The sequence below is a fragment of the Rattus norvegicus genome, chromosome X (assembly GCF_036323735.1).
Source record: "Rattus norvegicus strain BN/NHsdMcwi chromosome X, GRCr8, whole genome shotgun sequence".
Classification (NCBI taxonomy): domain Eukaryota; kingdom Metazoa; phylum Chordata; class Mammalia; order Rodentia; family Muridae; genus Rattus; species Rattus norvegicus.
In genome coordinates, this window is record NC_086039.1 from 102,764,906 (window position 1) to 102,780,459 (window position 15,554).

General features: G+C 39.9%; 1 protein-coding gene across 2 annotated transcripts in view; it reads left to right on the forward strand.

Annotated features, from left to right (window-relative positions):
- Positions 1-15,315, forward strand: part of Pramel (preferentially expressed antigen in melanoma-like) — a 35,800-nt gene extending 20,485 nt beyond the window's left edge. The window contains exons 6-8 of one of the 2 annotated variants that reach the window (NM_001419568.1): positions 10,921-11,220; positions 11,658-12,239; positions 13,148-15,315. In NM_001419568.1, coding sequence (NP_001406497.1) covers positions 10,931-11,220; positions 11,658-12,239; positions 13,148-13,661 — 1,386 coding nt within the window. In that variant the 5' untranslated portion in view covers positions 10,921-10,930 and the 3' untranslated portion in view covers positions 13,662-15,315. Of the gene's footprint in view, positions 1-856; positions 11,221-11,657; positions 12,240-13,147 lie in introns of those variants that run through there. The other variant, XM_063280266.1, reaches the window with a different exon arrangement.
- The last annotated feature ends 239 nt before the right edge of the window (positions 15,316-15,554 follow it).

Consider the following 15,554-nt stretch of genomic DNA (forward strand, 5'->3'; position numbering starts at 1 on the left):
ATGTCTCCCTTTTCATTTCTGATTTTGTTAATTTGGACACACTCTCTGTGTCCTCTCGTTAGTCTGGCTATCTATATTGTTGATTTTCTCAAAGAATCAGCTTTTGGTTCTGTTGATTCTTTGTATGGTCCTTTTTGTTTCGAATTGGTTGATTGCAGCTCTGAGTTTGATTATTTCCTGCCTTTTACTCCTCCTCGGTGTATTTGCTTCTTTTTGTTCTAGAGCTTTTAGGTGTGCTGTCAAGCTGCTGATATGTGCTCTCTCTTGTTTCTTTCTGCGGGCATTCAGAGCTATGAGTTTTCCTCTTAGCACAGCTTTCATTGTGTCCCATAAGTTTGGGTATGTTGTACCTTCATTTTCATTAAAGTCTAAGAAGCCTTTGATTTCTTTCTTTATTTCTTCCTTGACCAGGTTATCATTGAGTAGAGCATTGTTCAATTTCCACGTATATGTGGGCGTTTTCCCCTTATTGTTATTGAAGACCAGTTTTAGGCCGTGGTGGTCCGATAGCACGCATGGGATTATTTCTATCTTTCTGTATCTGTTGAGGCCCGTTTTTTGACCAATTATATGGTCAATTTTGGAGAAAATACCATGAGGAGCTGAGAAGAATGTATATCCTTTTGTTTTAGGATAGAATGTTCTATAAATATCTGTGAAGTCCATTTGGTTCATGATTTCTCTTACTCTGTCTATGTCTCTGTTTAATTTCTGTTTCCATGATCTGTCCATTGATGAGAGTGGGGTGTTGAAATCTCCTACTATTATTGTGTGAGGTGCAATGTGTGCTTTGAGCTTTAGTAAGGTTTCTTTTATGTATGTAGGTGCCCTTGTATTTGGGGCATAGATATTTAGGATTGAGAGTTCATCTTGGTGGATTTTTCCTTTGATGAATATGAAGTGTCCTTCCTTATCTTTTTTGATGACTTTTGGTTGAAAATCAATTTTATTTGATATTAGAATGGCTACTCCAGCTTGCTTCTTCTGACCATTTGCTTGGAAAGTTGTTTTCCAGCCTTTCACTCTGAGTTAGTGTCTGTCTTTGTCTCTGAGGTATGTTTCCTGTAGGCAGCAGAGTGCAGGGTCCTCATTGCGTATCCAGTTTGTTAATCTATGTCTTTTTATTGGGGAGTTGAGACCATTGATGTTGAGAGATATTAAGGAATAGTGATTATTGCTTCCTGTTATATTCATATTTGGATGTGAGATTATGTTTGTGTGCTTTTCTTCTCTTTGTTTTGTTGCCAAGACGATTGGTTTCTTGCTTTTTCTAGGGTGTAATTTGCCTCCTTGTGTTCTGCTTTACCATTTATTATCCTTTGTAGGGCTGGATTTGTGGAAAGATATTGTGTAAATTTGGTTTTGTCATGGAATATCTTGGTTTCTCCATCTATGTTAATTGAGAGTTTTGCAGGATACAGTAACCTGGGCTGGCATTTGTGTTCTCTTAGGGTCTGTATGTCATCTGTCCAGGATCTTCTGGCTTTCATAGTCTCTGGTGAGAAGTCTGGTGTGATTCTGATAGGTCTGCCTTTAAATGTTATTTGACCTTTTTCCCTTCATGTTTTTAATATTCTTTCTTTGTTTTGTGCATTTGGTGTTTTGACTATTATGTGATGGGAGGAATTTCTTTTCTGGTCCAATCTATTTGAAGTTCTGTATGTTTCTTGTATGTTTATGGGTATCTCTTTCTTTAGATTAAGGAAGTTTTCTTCTATAATTTTGTTGAATATATTTACTGGCCTTTTCAGTTGGGAGTCTTCACTCTCTTCTATGCCTATCATCCTTATGTTTGATTTTTTCATTGAGTCCTGGATTCCCTGTATGTTTGGGGCCAGTAGCTTTTTCCGTTTTACATTTTCTTTGACCGTTGTGTTGATGATTTCTATGGAATCTTCTGCTCCTGAGATTCTCTCTTCTATCTCTTGTATTCTGTTGGTGATGCTTGTATCTACGGCTCCTTGTCTCTTCCTTTGATTTTCTATATCCAGGGTTGTTTCCCTGTGTACTTTCTTTATTGCTTCTATTTCCATTTTTAATTCCTTCACCTGTTTGATTGTGTTTTCCTGGAATTCTTTCAGGGATTTTTGTGATTCCTCTCTATAGGCTTCTACTTGTTTATTTATGTTTTCCTCCGTTTCTCTAAGGGAGTTCTTCATGTCTTTCTTGAAGTCCTCCAGCATCATGATCAAATATGATTTTGAAACTAGATCTTGCTTTTCTGGTGTGTTTGGATACTCAGTGTTTGCTTTGGTGGGAGAATTGGGCTCCGATGATGCCATGTAGTCTTGGTTTCTGTTGCTTAAGTTCCCCACTTGCCTCTCGCCATCAGGTTGTCTCTGGTGTTACCTTGTTCTGCTATTTCTGACAGTGGCTAGACTGTCCTATAGGCCTATGTGTCAGGAGTGCTGTACACCTGTGCTCCTGTTTTCTTTCAGCCAGTTATGGGAACAGAGTGTTCTGCTTTCGGGCGTGCAGTCTTTCCTACCTACTGGTCTTCAGCTGTTACTGTGGGCTTGTGTCCTGATTCTACCAGGCAGGTTGCTTGGAGCAGAAAAGTTGCTCTTACCTGTGGTCCCGCGACTGAAGTGGCTCCTGGAGGGCTGCTTTTCAGCTCTCAGTGAGGGCGGCAACCAGGAGGGCCTGAGCTGCCTTTTCCTGGGGACCCCGTGCACTGGGGTCCCAGATGGTATTAGGTGTTTTTCTCTGGAGTCAGAAATGTGGGCAGAGTGTAGTCTCTTCTGACTTCCCAGGTATATTTGCCCCTCTGAAGGTTTAGCTCTCCATCCCATGGGATTTGGATGCAGAGAACTGTTGACTAGTTCCCTTCAGGTCCGGGCGGTGTCTGGACTGTGGGGGATCTGCTGTTCAAGTGCCCCTATCTTCCGGTCCCTAGAGGCCGTATACAGTTTCCTCTTGGGCCAGGGATGTGGGCAGGGGTGGGCAGTGTTGGTGGTCTCTCCCGCTCTGCAGTCTCAGGAGTGCCCACCTGTCCGGGCAGTGAGCTCTCTCTCCCAAGGGGTGATTTTGGACTGTTTTATTTAAATCCTTCACCTGTTTGTATTTTCCTGTATTTCTTTAAGGGATTTATTTGTTTCCTCTTTAAGGGCTTCTACCTGTTTGCTTTCTTTAAGGGAGTTATTTATATTCTCCTTAAAGGCCTCTATCACCTTCATTAGATGGGATTTTTAGGTTACAGTCTTGCTCTTCAGATGTGTTACAGTATCTGGGGATACCTGTAGGAAGAAAATTGGGTTCTGATGATGCCAAATTACATTGACTTCTGTTCTTGTGCTTGCCTCAACATTTGGTTATCCCTGGTGTTAGTTGGCCTGGGTGTCTCAGACTGGAGCAGGCCTCCTTTGGAGGCAGGTAGAGCTGTATAACTTGGGTTAGAGCAGGCCTTCTAGGAAGAAGGCAGTGCTGTCTCTGGTTAGGGCAGACTTCCTGTGTCCCTTGTTATAGCAAGCCTCCTCTGACCCCATGTCCCTGGTTAGAGCAGACCTCCAGTGACACAGGCTGGATTTGGTGTCCAGAGGAAGGCACTTTGATCTGCCAAGGGTTCAGATGAAGGTGCAGACAGGAAAGATGATGGGGCTCAGGCAGAGTTGGATACATGGGTGGGGAAAAGGGAAGGTAACCTGTATGGTTCAGGAGTCTCAGGTTTGATAAAGTGAGGGGAGGGCAGCTGGAGACAACAGGCTGCTCAGGGCAGCTTGGTGTGCCACAGAGGGCTCAGCCAGCAGGGAAGATTGGTGGGGGAATGGAAGCTTACCTGTATGGTTCAAGAGTCTGGTGTAGGTAGAAGAGAGGCAGTGGGAGATTGGTGGTCCCCCTGGGCTGTCAGGTTGCTCGGGGTAACTTGGCTTGACCCAGAGGGCTGCTCTTCTTAGCTGTTCTTATGAACTTTACCATCAGGCTGTCTAACTCCATAAAATGTTTGTAGGTATTTTTGAAATTGCATTACATTTATACATCAACCTAGGGAGAACTGACTTTTTTTAAATGTTGAGTTTCTCAGGGAAAAGTCAAATTTTATTACCATTGTTCCACAATCTCTTCAATGGAATCCAGAATCCTTATTTGGTTATATTAGGCACATCCACAAATAAATTTGAACCAAAATAATGTAATATTTGCAGATAATCCTGGGAATGTGGTGACCTTGTAGTATAGCACAAAGAGCAAATTCTTGAATATGTTTTCCTAACATTTGTAACAGTGTGTGAAATCAGCCACTGTGCTTGCCGAGACTGCCCAGTCCCTTTGTTTCAAGGCTGTTTGACTTTTGGTTCATACAAAAGAAAGTTTGTCACAAGTAGGATATAATTAAACTCTCTTGCACCCTGAGTTATAACAGAAGACCATCTTTTGAGACCTTGGAACATGTTTTGAAGACGACTTAAATATTCTCTCCCAGAAATTGAAATCCCTGAAGTCTCAAGAAAATGTAACACTGCTTTGTTCTTAACTATAATAATTTTATCTTCATCATCAAGTTATTTTAGCTAAGGTCAGTGGCATAATGTGTACTGTGGCAAAGTACTACACTAAGTAGGTGAGAAGTAACAGAAATTTGGTTGTCTGGTGGTTTAATGTTTTTGCCTGGAATTTTCCTTCATTTTTCTTCTTCATATAATACTACATTTTTATAGTCTATCTAATTTAACCATGCTATTGTCTGTTCTTCAATGTTATGTAGGCCTTTTCGAGGGTTTATAGTTGCTGTTGTTTCTGCTGTTGCTTCTGTTGTTGTTGACGTTGTTACAGCAGAAGAAGGAAAAGGTAGGAGCATTTGAACTCTTTTATATGTAACTAGATTCTTTCCTTTTATGTTTTCTCTCATCATTTATTTTTACTGGATATTTTTATTTACATTTCAAATGATATTCCCTTTCCTGGTTTCCGATCCATAAGCTCCCTATTCAATCCCCTTCCTTCTCCTTCTATAAAGGTGTTCCCCCTCCCCAACGATCCCCTTTCCACCTCCCCGCCCTGATATTCACCTACACTGGGAGGTCCAGCCTTGGCAGGACCAAGGGCTTCTCCTCCCATTGGTGCACAACAAGGCCATCCTCTGCTCCATATGCAGCTATAGCCATGGGTCTGTCCATGTGTACACTTTGGATGGTGGTTTAGTCCCTTGGAGCTCTGGTTGGTTGGTATTGTTCTTATGGGGTTGGAAGTCCCTTCAACTCCTTCACTCCTTTCTCTAACTCCTCTAATGGGGACTCTGTTCTTAGTTCTATGGTTTGTTGCTAGCATTCGACTCGGTCTTTGTCACTCTCTGGCTGAGCTTTGCAGGAGACAGCTATTTCAGACTCCTGTCAGAGTGCCTTAATAGGCATCAGCAATATTGTCTGGGCTTGGTCGGTGTATGTATGTGGGCTGGATCCCCATGTGGGGCAGACTCTGAATGGCCATTCCTTCAGTCTCTGCTCCAAACTTTGTCTCCATATCTCCTCATATGAATACTGTTGTTCCCCTTTTTAAGAAGGACTAAAGCATCCACACTTTGGTCATCCTTCTTCTTGAGCTTCATGTGGTCTGTGTATTGTATCTTGGGTAATCCAAACTTTTGAGCTGACATCCACTTATCAGTGAGTGCATATCATGTGTGGGGATGTATGTGTGTGTGTGTGTGTGTGTGTGTGTGTGTGTGTGTGTGTGTGCTTGGATTACCTCATTCAGCATATTTTCTAGTTCCATCCATTTGCCTATGAATTTAATGAAGTCATTGTTTTTGATAGCTGAGTAATTACTCCATTGTGTAAATGTACCACATTTTCTGTATCCATTCCCGTGTTGGAGGACATCTTGGTTATTTCCAGCTTCTGGCTATTAGAAATTCGGCTGCTATGAACATAGTGGAGCATGTGTCCTTGTTGTATGTTGCAGCATCCTTTGGGTATATGCCCAGGAGTGGTATAGCTGGGTCCTCAGGTGGTGCAATCTCCAATTTTCTGAGGAACCTACAGACTGATTTTCAGACTGGTTGTACCAGCTTCCAATCATACCAAAAATGGAGAAGTGATTCTCTTTCTCTACATCCTTGCCAGTACCTGTTGTCACCTAAGTTTTTGATCCTAGCCACTCAGACTGGTGTGAGGTGGAATCTCAGGGTTGTCTTGATTTGCAGTTCCCTGATGATTAAGGATGTTGAACATTTTTTAGGTACATCTCAGCCATTTGATATTCCTTAGCTGAGAATTCTTTGTTTAGCTCTGTACCCCATTTTAATAGGGTTTTATGGCTCTTTAGAATCTAACTTCTTGAGTTCTTTGTATATTTTGGATATTAGCCCTCTATTGAATGTAGAATTGGTAAAGATCTTTTCCTGATATGTTGGTTGCCATTTTGTCCTAATGACAGTGTCCTTTGCCTTACAGAAGCTTTGCAGTTTTATGAGGTCCCATTTGTCAATTCTTGATCTTAGAGCATAAGCCATTGGTGTTTTATTCAGGAGATTTTCCCCAATGCCTATGTGTTAGAGGCTCTTCCCCATTTTTTTGTCTATTAGTGTGAGTGTATCTGGTTTTATGTGGAGGATCTTGATCCACTTGGACTTGAGTTTTGTATAGGGTGATAAGAATGGCTGGTTTGCATCCTTCTACATGCTGACCTCCAGTTGAACCAGCACCATTTGTTGAAAATGTTGTCTTTTATTCCACTTGATTTAAATATCAAGTGACCATAGGTGTGTGGGTTCATTTCTGGGTCTCAAATTCTATGCCATTGATCTACCTGCCTTTCTCTATACCAATACCATACAGTTTCTATCACTGTTGCTCTGTAATACAGCTTGAGGTCAGGGATTATGATTACCCCTGAAGTTCTTTTATTGTTGAGGATAGCTTTCACTATCCTGTTTTATTGTTATTCCAAATGAATTTGCAAGTTAGTCTTTCTAACTCTATGAAGAATTTAGTTGGAATTTTGATGGGGAGTGCATTGAATCTGTAGATTGCTTTTGGCAAAATGGCCATTTTTACTATATTATTCTGCCAATCCATGAGCATGGGTATGTTGTGACTTTGTTTTTATTAAATTCTAAGAAGTATTTAATTTCTTTCTTTTTTTATTCCTTGACTGAGTTATCATTGAGTAGAGCATTGTTCAACTTCCATATATATATATGGGCTTTCTATCGTTTTTGTTGTTACTGAAGACCAGCCTTAGTCTGTGGTGATCTGATAGGATGCATGGGATTGTGTCTATCTTCCTGTATCTGTTGAGGCCTGTTTTGTGACCAATTATATGGTCGATTTGGGAGAAGGTACCATTAGGTGATGAAAAGAAGGTATATCCTTTTGTTGTGAATGAAATTTTCTATAAATACCTATTAAATCCATTTGGCTCATAGCTTCTTTTAGTTTCTCTATGTGTCTGTATATTTTCTGTTTACATGATCAGTTCATTGATCAGAATGGGATATTGAAATCTCCCAATATTATTATTGTGTGAGGAGTAATGTGTGCTTTGAGCCTTATTAAGGTTTCTTTTATGAATGTAGGTGCCCTTGCATTTGAAGCATAGATATTCAGGATTGAGAGTTCATCTTGGTGGATTTTTCTTTTGATGATATGAAGTGTCCTTCCTTATGTTTTTTGATAACTTTTGTTTGAAAGTCAATATTTGAATGGCTACTCCATCTTGTTTCTTGGGACCATTTGTTTGGAAAATTGTTTTTCAGCCTTTTACTCTGAGGTAGGGTCTGTCTTTGTCTCTGAGGTTTTTCCTGCGTGCAGCAAAATGCTGGGTCCTCTTTATGTATCCAGTCTGTTAGTCTATGTCTTTTTATTGGAGAATTGGTTCCATTGATGTTAAGAGATACTAAATAATAGTGATTGTTGTTTCTTGTTATTTTTGTTGTTAGAGGTAGAATTATGTTTGTGTGGCTCTCCTCTTTTGGTTTCATTGCAAAGAGATTATTTTCTTGCTTTTTCTAGAGTGTATTTTCCCTCCTTGTGTTGGAGTTTTGCATCTATTATCCTTTGTAGGGCTAGATTTGTGGAAAGATATTATGTAAATTTTGTCTTGTCATGAAATATCTTGGATTTTGCATCTATGTTAATTGAGAGTTTTGCTGGATATAGTAGCCTGTGCTTGCATTTGTGTTCTCTTACAGTCTGTATGACACAGTCTCTGGTGAAAAGTCTGGTATAATTCTGATAGATCCACCTTTATATATTGCTTGACATTTCCCCCTTACTACTTTTAATGTTCTTTCTTTATTTTGTGCATTTGTTTTTTGACTATTATATGCTGTGAGAAATTTCTTTTCTAGTCCAATGTATTTGGAGTTCTGTAGGCTTCGTCTAAGTTTATGGGCATCTCTTTATTTAGGTTAGGGACGTTTTCTTCTATAATTTTGTTGAAGGTATTTACTGGCCCTTTAAATTGAGAGTCTTTGCTCTCTCCTATACCAATTTCTTTAGGTTTGACCTTCTTCATTGTGTTCTGGATTTCCTGGATGTTTTTGGTTAGTAGCTCTTTATGTTTTACATTTTCTTTGAGGGATGTTTCAATGTTTTCTATGGTACCGTCTACCCCTGAGATTCTCTCTTCTATCTCTTGTATTTTGTTAGTGATTCTTGCATCTCTTTCCTAGGTTTTCTATCTCTAAGATTGTCTCCCTATGTGATTTCTTTATCATTTCTATTTCCATGTTTAAATCCTGTATGGTTTTGTTCAATTCCTTCACATGTGTGGTTGTGCTTTCCTGTAATTCTTTAAGGGGTTTTTTGTGTTTTCTCTTTAAGGGCTTCTACCTGTTTACCTGTGTTGTCCTGTATTTCTTTAAGGGAGTTCTTTATGTCCTTCTTAAAGTCCTCTATCATGATCATGAGATGTGATTTTAAATCCAAATCTTGCTTTTCTGGTGCATTTGGATATCCAGTATTTGCTTTGGTGGAATAACTTTGGTGGAAGGGCTCTGATGATGCCAAGTAGTCTTGGTTTCTATTGTTTAGGTTCCTGTGCTTGCCTCTTGCCATCAGGTTGTCTCTGATGTTAGCTTGTCTTGCTGTCTCTGACAGTGACTTGAGCCTCCTGTAAGCCTGTGTGTCAGCACTCCTGTAGACCTGTTTGCTTTCAGCTAGATCTGGAAACAGAGAACTGCTCCTTGGTTTGTGTGTTCTGAAGCCTCCAGGCGGGTCGCTTGGAGTAGAAGAGTTGTTCTTACCTCTGCTCCCAGTTGTATTGGAGCTCCTCTCAACTGGCTTTCAGGTCTGGACACAGGCAGAAACTAGAAGGGTCCTGCCCCCTGACTGCTCCTAGTTTCCCATATCCAAAGGGCAGGTTCCTCTTGGACCAGGAATGTGAGCAGAAGTAGTGGTCTCTCCTGAGCTGTCATGCTTGTTCACCCTTTTGATAGTCCAGATCTCTCTCCCATGGGATTTGTGTACAGAGAGCTGTGGGAGCAGTTCAGCTCAGGGTGCAGGCAGAAACCGGAAATGTCCTGTCCCAGACTGCTCCTGCTTTTGTGTGTCCACAGGCCACAATGTGGGTCACTTGGAGCAGAAGAGTTGGTTTTAACTCTGCTCTCAGGTGTGTCGGTGCTCCTGGAGACTGGCTTTCAGCTCTGGGCTCAGGCAGAACCTGGAAGATCCCTGCCCTTGACTGCTCCTAGGTTCCTGTGCCCAGAGGGCACAAAGGCACTAGGTGAGTTCCTCTTGGGCCAGGCATGTGAGCAGAAGTGTCAGTGTCCCCTGAGCTCTCAGCATTGTCCAAATTTCTGAAAGTCTAGTTCTCTCCACCAAGGGATTTGGGTACAGAGAGCTGTGGTAGTGGTTCAGTTCTGGGCACCAGCAGAAACCGGAAAGTTCCTGCCACTGACTACTCCTATGTTCCTATATCCATAGGGCACTAGGCAGGTTCCTCTTGGGCCAGGAATGTGAGCAGAAATGGTGGTCTCCCCTGAGCTCTCAGGATTGTCCGTACTTCTGAGAGTCCAGCTCTCTCCCCGACAGGATTTGGGTACAGAGAGCTGTGGGACTAGTTCATGTCTTTTCTCTATATTAACAAATATTCTTGAATACTTCTTGTATCCACATTGACTTATTTATTCTCAGTCTGTGTTTCAAAGATCGCAGTTTTAAGCCATCTATGTCAATTATTTTATATTCATTTGATATTTATTATTTTAATACATATTCATAACATCTTAATGAGATTCACTGTGATATGTCCATACTAGCCTCTAGCTTACATGAATCATATCTAACTCTGCTTTGTCACCCCAACCCTAGAACCAGTCTCAAACCCTAGAAATCAGTATTGCATTATCAGATTCTCTATTTCTTTTCCACATATGTGACAAAATACTGAACAGTTTTTTTTAAGTCTTTGCCCTAAACTGTATCCCACTCTTTCACTTTTCTGTTTGCTTTTTCATCTGCAGGCTCAATTTGTGACTAGTTTTTCTGAATATGCTTGACATCAAGTTTAAGTTATTAATCATCTTCCTTCATGTGTATCTTGTACCATTTTGGTGTGTCTTCATCTGCCACAAATATAGCAATAGGTTGGATGGGCTAGAATGTAATTCTTATTCTCTTTAATCACAATTTTGTGTTTTAAAATTTTCTGTTGTACCACTTTTGTGCAGGTTTATCTTTCCTTTATCATGGAGCCATGTAGCTCAGTGACCGCATTTGATTTCTGCTTATTAACTACCCACTTCTAATTGTGTTTTATCATAAACATATATCTATATATACATGTGAGGGAGTAGGTATTCTCCAAGAAGAAGCACACACATACACCATTTACACTTAAGAGTAAATTTCTAGTCGGTGACTACAGTAGATGTATTAGTAATGATCATCTGATTTACCATTTATTCTTTAACTAATTTCTACTTCACTAGCACTGTGTGTGTTTTCCCAGAACTTCTAATTGTTTCTCATCCTGGTGCAGGTTCACAAAGATGGATGTAAAGACCCCAAACAAACTGTTGGAGCTTGCTATACATAGTCTACTCAATGAGGAGTCTGCAGCAATCCAAGCTCTGGAGGAGATTCCAAGAGAGCTTTTTGTTCCGTTGTTCATTGCTGCCTTTGAGGGTGGGCATAAGAATGTATTGAGTGCTATGGTTAAAGTTTGGCCCTATTACTGTCTCCATATTGGGTCATTAAGCATACAGGAGCCTCAACATGAACTCCTAAAAGCCATGATTGAGAATCTTCCAGTATATCCTGCACCGTCCTCTTCTTCTCGGTAAGACTGTATAGCAAAGACATGGTAAGACACGGGAGGTTATACCATACCTTACTGCTGTCCTGGAAGTAGTATCTAGTGTTTGCTGAAGATTTGTTGTGAGGTTATTGGCTCCACACTTAAATTGAAGACTATTGCCTTCAATGTTTGTTACAAAATCTATTTTATTGAGGATACTCTTGATGGGTTTATATAACAGGTGTTACTACATAAAAGACAGGAACTTTAAGACTGGAGACAGTTTAAGGTGTATAAAAGATGGGGGAAAGGAGGTCAGATTTTCATGGGAAAGAATTATTGGTGGTTAGCATAAGGAGTGGCAGCTGTGCATACGAGGATTTGTTATGCTTGTGTCATTCTTATATACCTTCATCGATCCTTCCAGGTTTCATTATCATTTGCTGTTTCTCATATAAAATCTCCTCTTATCCTTACAGGGGACCTAAATTGAGGATCCTAGATTTAAGGCAAGACACTGACTGTAGGATCACATGCCCTGAAGTCAGCACCAAAACACCTTCCTGTTTTTATTCTTGTGCTTATTCTGACCGCTCTATCACAAAAATAGAAAGGCAGCTTTGTTGTGTAAATGCAGAGTGTAAGACTCTCTTACCAAGGCCTGTAGAACTACTAGTGGATCTTTCCCTCGATGGCTCCTTAATGGAAAAGGAATTTTTGGTTTTGCTTATGTACAAAATTGAGGAGAGTTTAGGGTCTTTGCATGTGTGCTGCCGAGATTTGCAAATTGATAAATTGTGTAAATGCAAATGCACACTGAAATTTCTTGATCTCAAATGTATTGATCAATTGTCAGTTGATAGGGGCTCACTGAGTGATATCACCAGCATCCTGTGTCGGATGATCCACCTAGAAAGCCTTAGTCTGTCTAATGTCACTTTTAGATCTCTGAGTGGTAAAGTCTTTAAGATTTTTCTCAGTCACTTGCAGCGTATGGAACACCTTAAGGAACTCAGCTTGTCTTCATTCTGCCTCAAAAATCATCTGGACAGAGTTCTCAGGTAAGGGTTTGGGGTAGGACCCTGGGTTCCCTGCATAGCTTACTGAGACAGGATAGAAAACACTCTTGGGCATTCCTAAGTTCCTCAAACCTTTGCTTTCCACTTCATCACCTCTGAGAATGTGAAACTGGAGAAAGACAGAATTACAAAAATTAAGCAACCAGCAATGTACAGGTACTATGGTAAGTGCAGAAATAGAAAAATGAAAAGCAAATGCACTAGCCTTCTAGATAGGAGGAAGAGGATGAGGGACAGGAATTGGGATGTAGGAAGACATTTTGCCACATCACAGATGTACATAATCTATAGGTGTCCTTAGCTTATAATGTCAGATTACTTTGCTAATCTATAATCTCCAAGGTATAGACCATGAAAGTAGGGGCTGGCCCAAAGGGAATTTTCAGTTGCCTGCTCTTTCTGACTCCTGCCCCCTAAAAAGGTGAACTAAAATCTACAATGGATATAATATTGTAAGTACTCAGTGGATTGATTTTTCTCTTAATATTTCTTAGAATAATCTATTTATATTGTACACATTCTTAAGATGAAAAGAAATTGTACTTCAGTGTTGAAAACCAAACTTTCAACAGGGCCTGCTGGCACATGCTTTTAATCTCAGCACTTGGGAGACAAAGGCAGGCAGATTCTGTGAGTTCAAGGTTACCATGGTCTACATAGTTCAAGGACAGCAGAGCTACATAATATCCTGTCTCAAAAAAAAATAAAAGAAAAAGAAAAAATGGGGGAAAGGTGGAAGAAGACAAGAAAACTAATTTTCTCAGAGTCCCAAAACTATTAAGTAAACTATAGCACACACTAACACATTGATAGTTTATTCTAGATGTAAAGGTATAGCTTTCATTTTTCAATCTTCATTCTTCAGGAAGTGTTTTTGTTTCTCCCTACAGAATCTTACCACCTGGTTTGGATTTCTTGTATCTGCCATTCTGTGATCTTTCGTACAGAGACTTCAAATTTATGTCCCAGAGTCCTCAGGTCACCCACCTAAAGCTACTAAATCTTAGTAACAACCCAATGTATTGGGGTGACTTTGAGCCCTTTCACACTGTTCTGATAAATCTCTCTGGTACTCTTCAGCATCTAGAGATAAACCATTGCCTTATAAGTGATTCTGCAATGTCTGCTCTTATTCCTGCCCTAATTAGATGTACCCGTCTCCGTGTGCTGGGCTTTGCTTCTAACCCCATCTCAATGCCTATGCTTGTGAATATCATGCATAATTTAACACCCATGAAGGAGCTAAAATATGTGATTTACCCTATTCCTGTACATTGCTATGAAAGATGGCATTTTCAGGGCAGTTTAGACAGACAGAAACTTGCCATTGTACAGCTACAACTGAAAGCAATGCTAGAGCTTGCACATAGAGAGGACATGAACTGGATCACTTACTGCGAGTAAATTTCACAGTCCAACACAGTGTTAATCTGACATGTACCATTAAAGTACTAATGTTATTTCCTAGACCCGTAGACTTGATCTTTAAGGTTCTTACGTTGTACAGAATTGCACTTAGGAAGGATAGTGCATAACTTAGCAAAAACTGAAGGACTTCAAGAGTTTCTTGTCACTATTGACAGATTACTGACAATAGTAGCTTTTATATTTTTATAAGATGATCAATTCCTGCTATGCTGTATCCCTGTCCATACTCTTTGGTATGCTTGTGGGCACACACATAAATCAACACAATGACAGCCTTTCCTGTCTGTGTTTGTAAAAAAGGGCAGTGGGTTTTGAAGACAGTCCTTTCATCCCATAAGTCACTTTAGGCTGTTTTGGGTTGCTTATGGGAAACTATCAGGATTTAACAGTAGTTTGGGAAAGAATGTAGTAGAGGCCCTGAGATTTCAATATACCCCTCAAGAACATAAATACAATGACCTACTTCCTTGAGGTAGGCCCACTGTGAAATTTCCACCACTCACCATGAAGTGTTCAGCTGGGTATCCAGCCTTCTTCCCATAAATTTTGTGGTGGCATTTAGAATCCTTGCCACAATATTTCTCCTACTTCCTCTAGTTCTCTTAACACTGTATATTTACTTAGTTGTGTAAATCGTTCCCTTATATATATTTGGCTTCTGTATTTTTTTCCAATAACGGTGCCTCATTTGGTATGATACATTCTAGCCACATGGGAATACTCAGGGCCGGCTTACTTCATTCTCCAAAATATGACATAACTAAAAATTCAGTTTGTGTATTCTAGACTTAATTAGAAACGATGTATGCCACAGCAATAATTAGCAATTTACACAGAGCTCAGGAAATGCCTTATCCATCCAGTTGCTTACCACACAGGCTCACCAATGCTCAGATGCCTGGCATATGTGTAAAAAGTTTAGCACCAAAGTGTACATTTGTAACTCTGGTGCTGAAAAGGTAGAGGAATGATGAACCTTAGTTACATGGCCAAACAGTCTAACAAATTAGTGCCTTCTAAGTGCAATGAGAGATCCTGCCTCAGAAAATATGTGTAGAAGTGTTTAAGAAAATACCAGATGCCAACATCCAGCTCCTGCTTGCATATACACAAGCATACGCATCTTCTCCCACACATGAACATGGAAACAATAAGGTCTTACTTGTATTGTTAACTTCTTGATACGGGAGACTGCATTGCAAAGGCATGGTAAAGGTAAAAAATGAGCACTTGTCCCTTTCACATACTAAAATGCCAAAACGATGACATTTCAATGACCCAGTAACAGAAAGAACAGAAGTAACAACTTACACATAATGTTTTTCTGTTGAAATAACTGTCAAGGTAGTTAACATTTTAAATTGATTTTCTTTGGGTGGTAAGAGATTGTATTTCCAAGTTAGTAAGAAAAACATGCTAACATGCTATAATTCGTGTGTCATATTTCTCTTGTGATATACTTCAAATTTGTTCATATATTTTGTAATGCTTGTGTCATTGTATAGTGCACAAAATTTAAAGATCTATTAAAATGCCAATGTAATGTGCAATTTTCCTTACATTGTTTCCAAGTTAAAAATTACAGATTTTGGCAATTTGTATTAAATAAAATGTTATTTAAATTAGGCTTACCTGTTTCATTGAATTTTCATTTTTGGCTTTTACTTTTTCCCATATGATTCTTCTTATATATTCTCTGAATAAGCTGAGATCTCATGCTCTTGGCAGTACAATCCTCACTAGTGCGTTAACAGTAGCAGAATACTGGAGAAGATGCAACTCTGTCAATATTGGCATATTTTTGCTCTTCCCTCCCTCCCTCCCTCCCTCCCTCCCTCCCTCTCTCCCTTCCTTCCTTCCTTCCTTCCT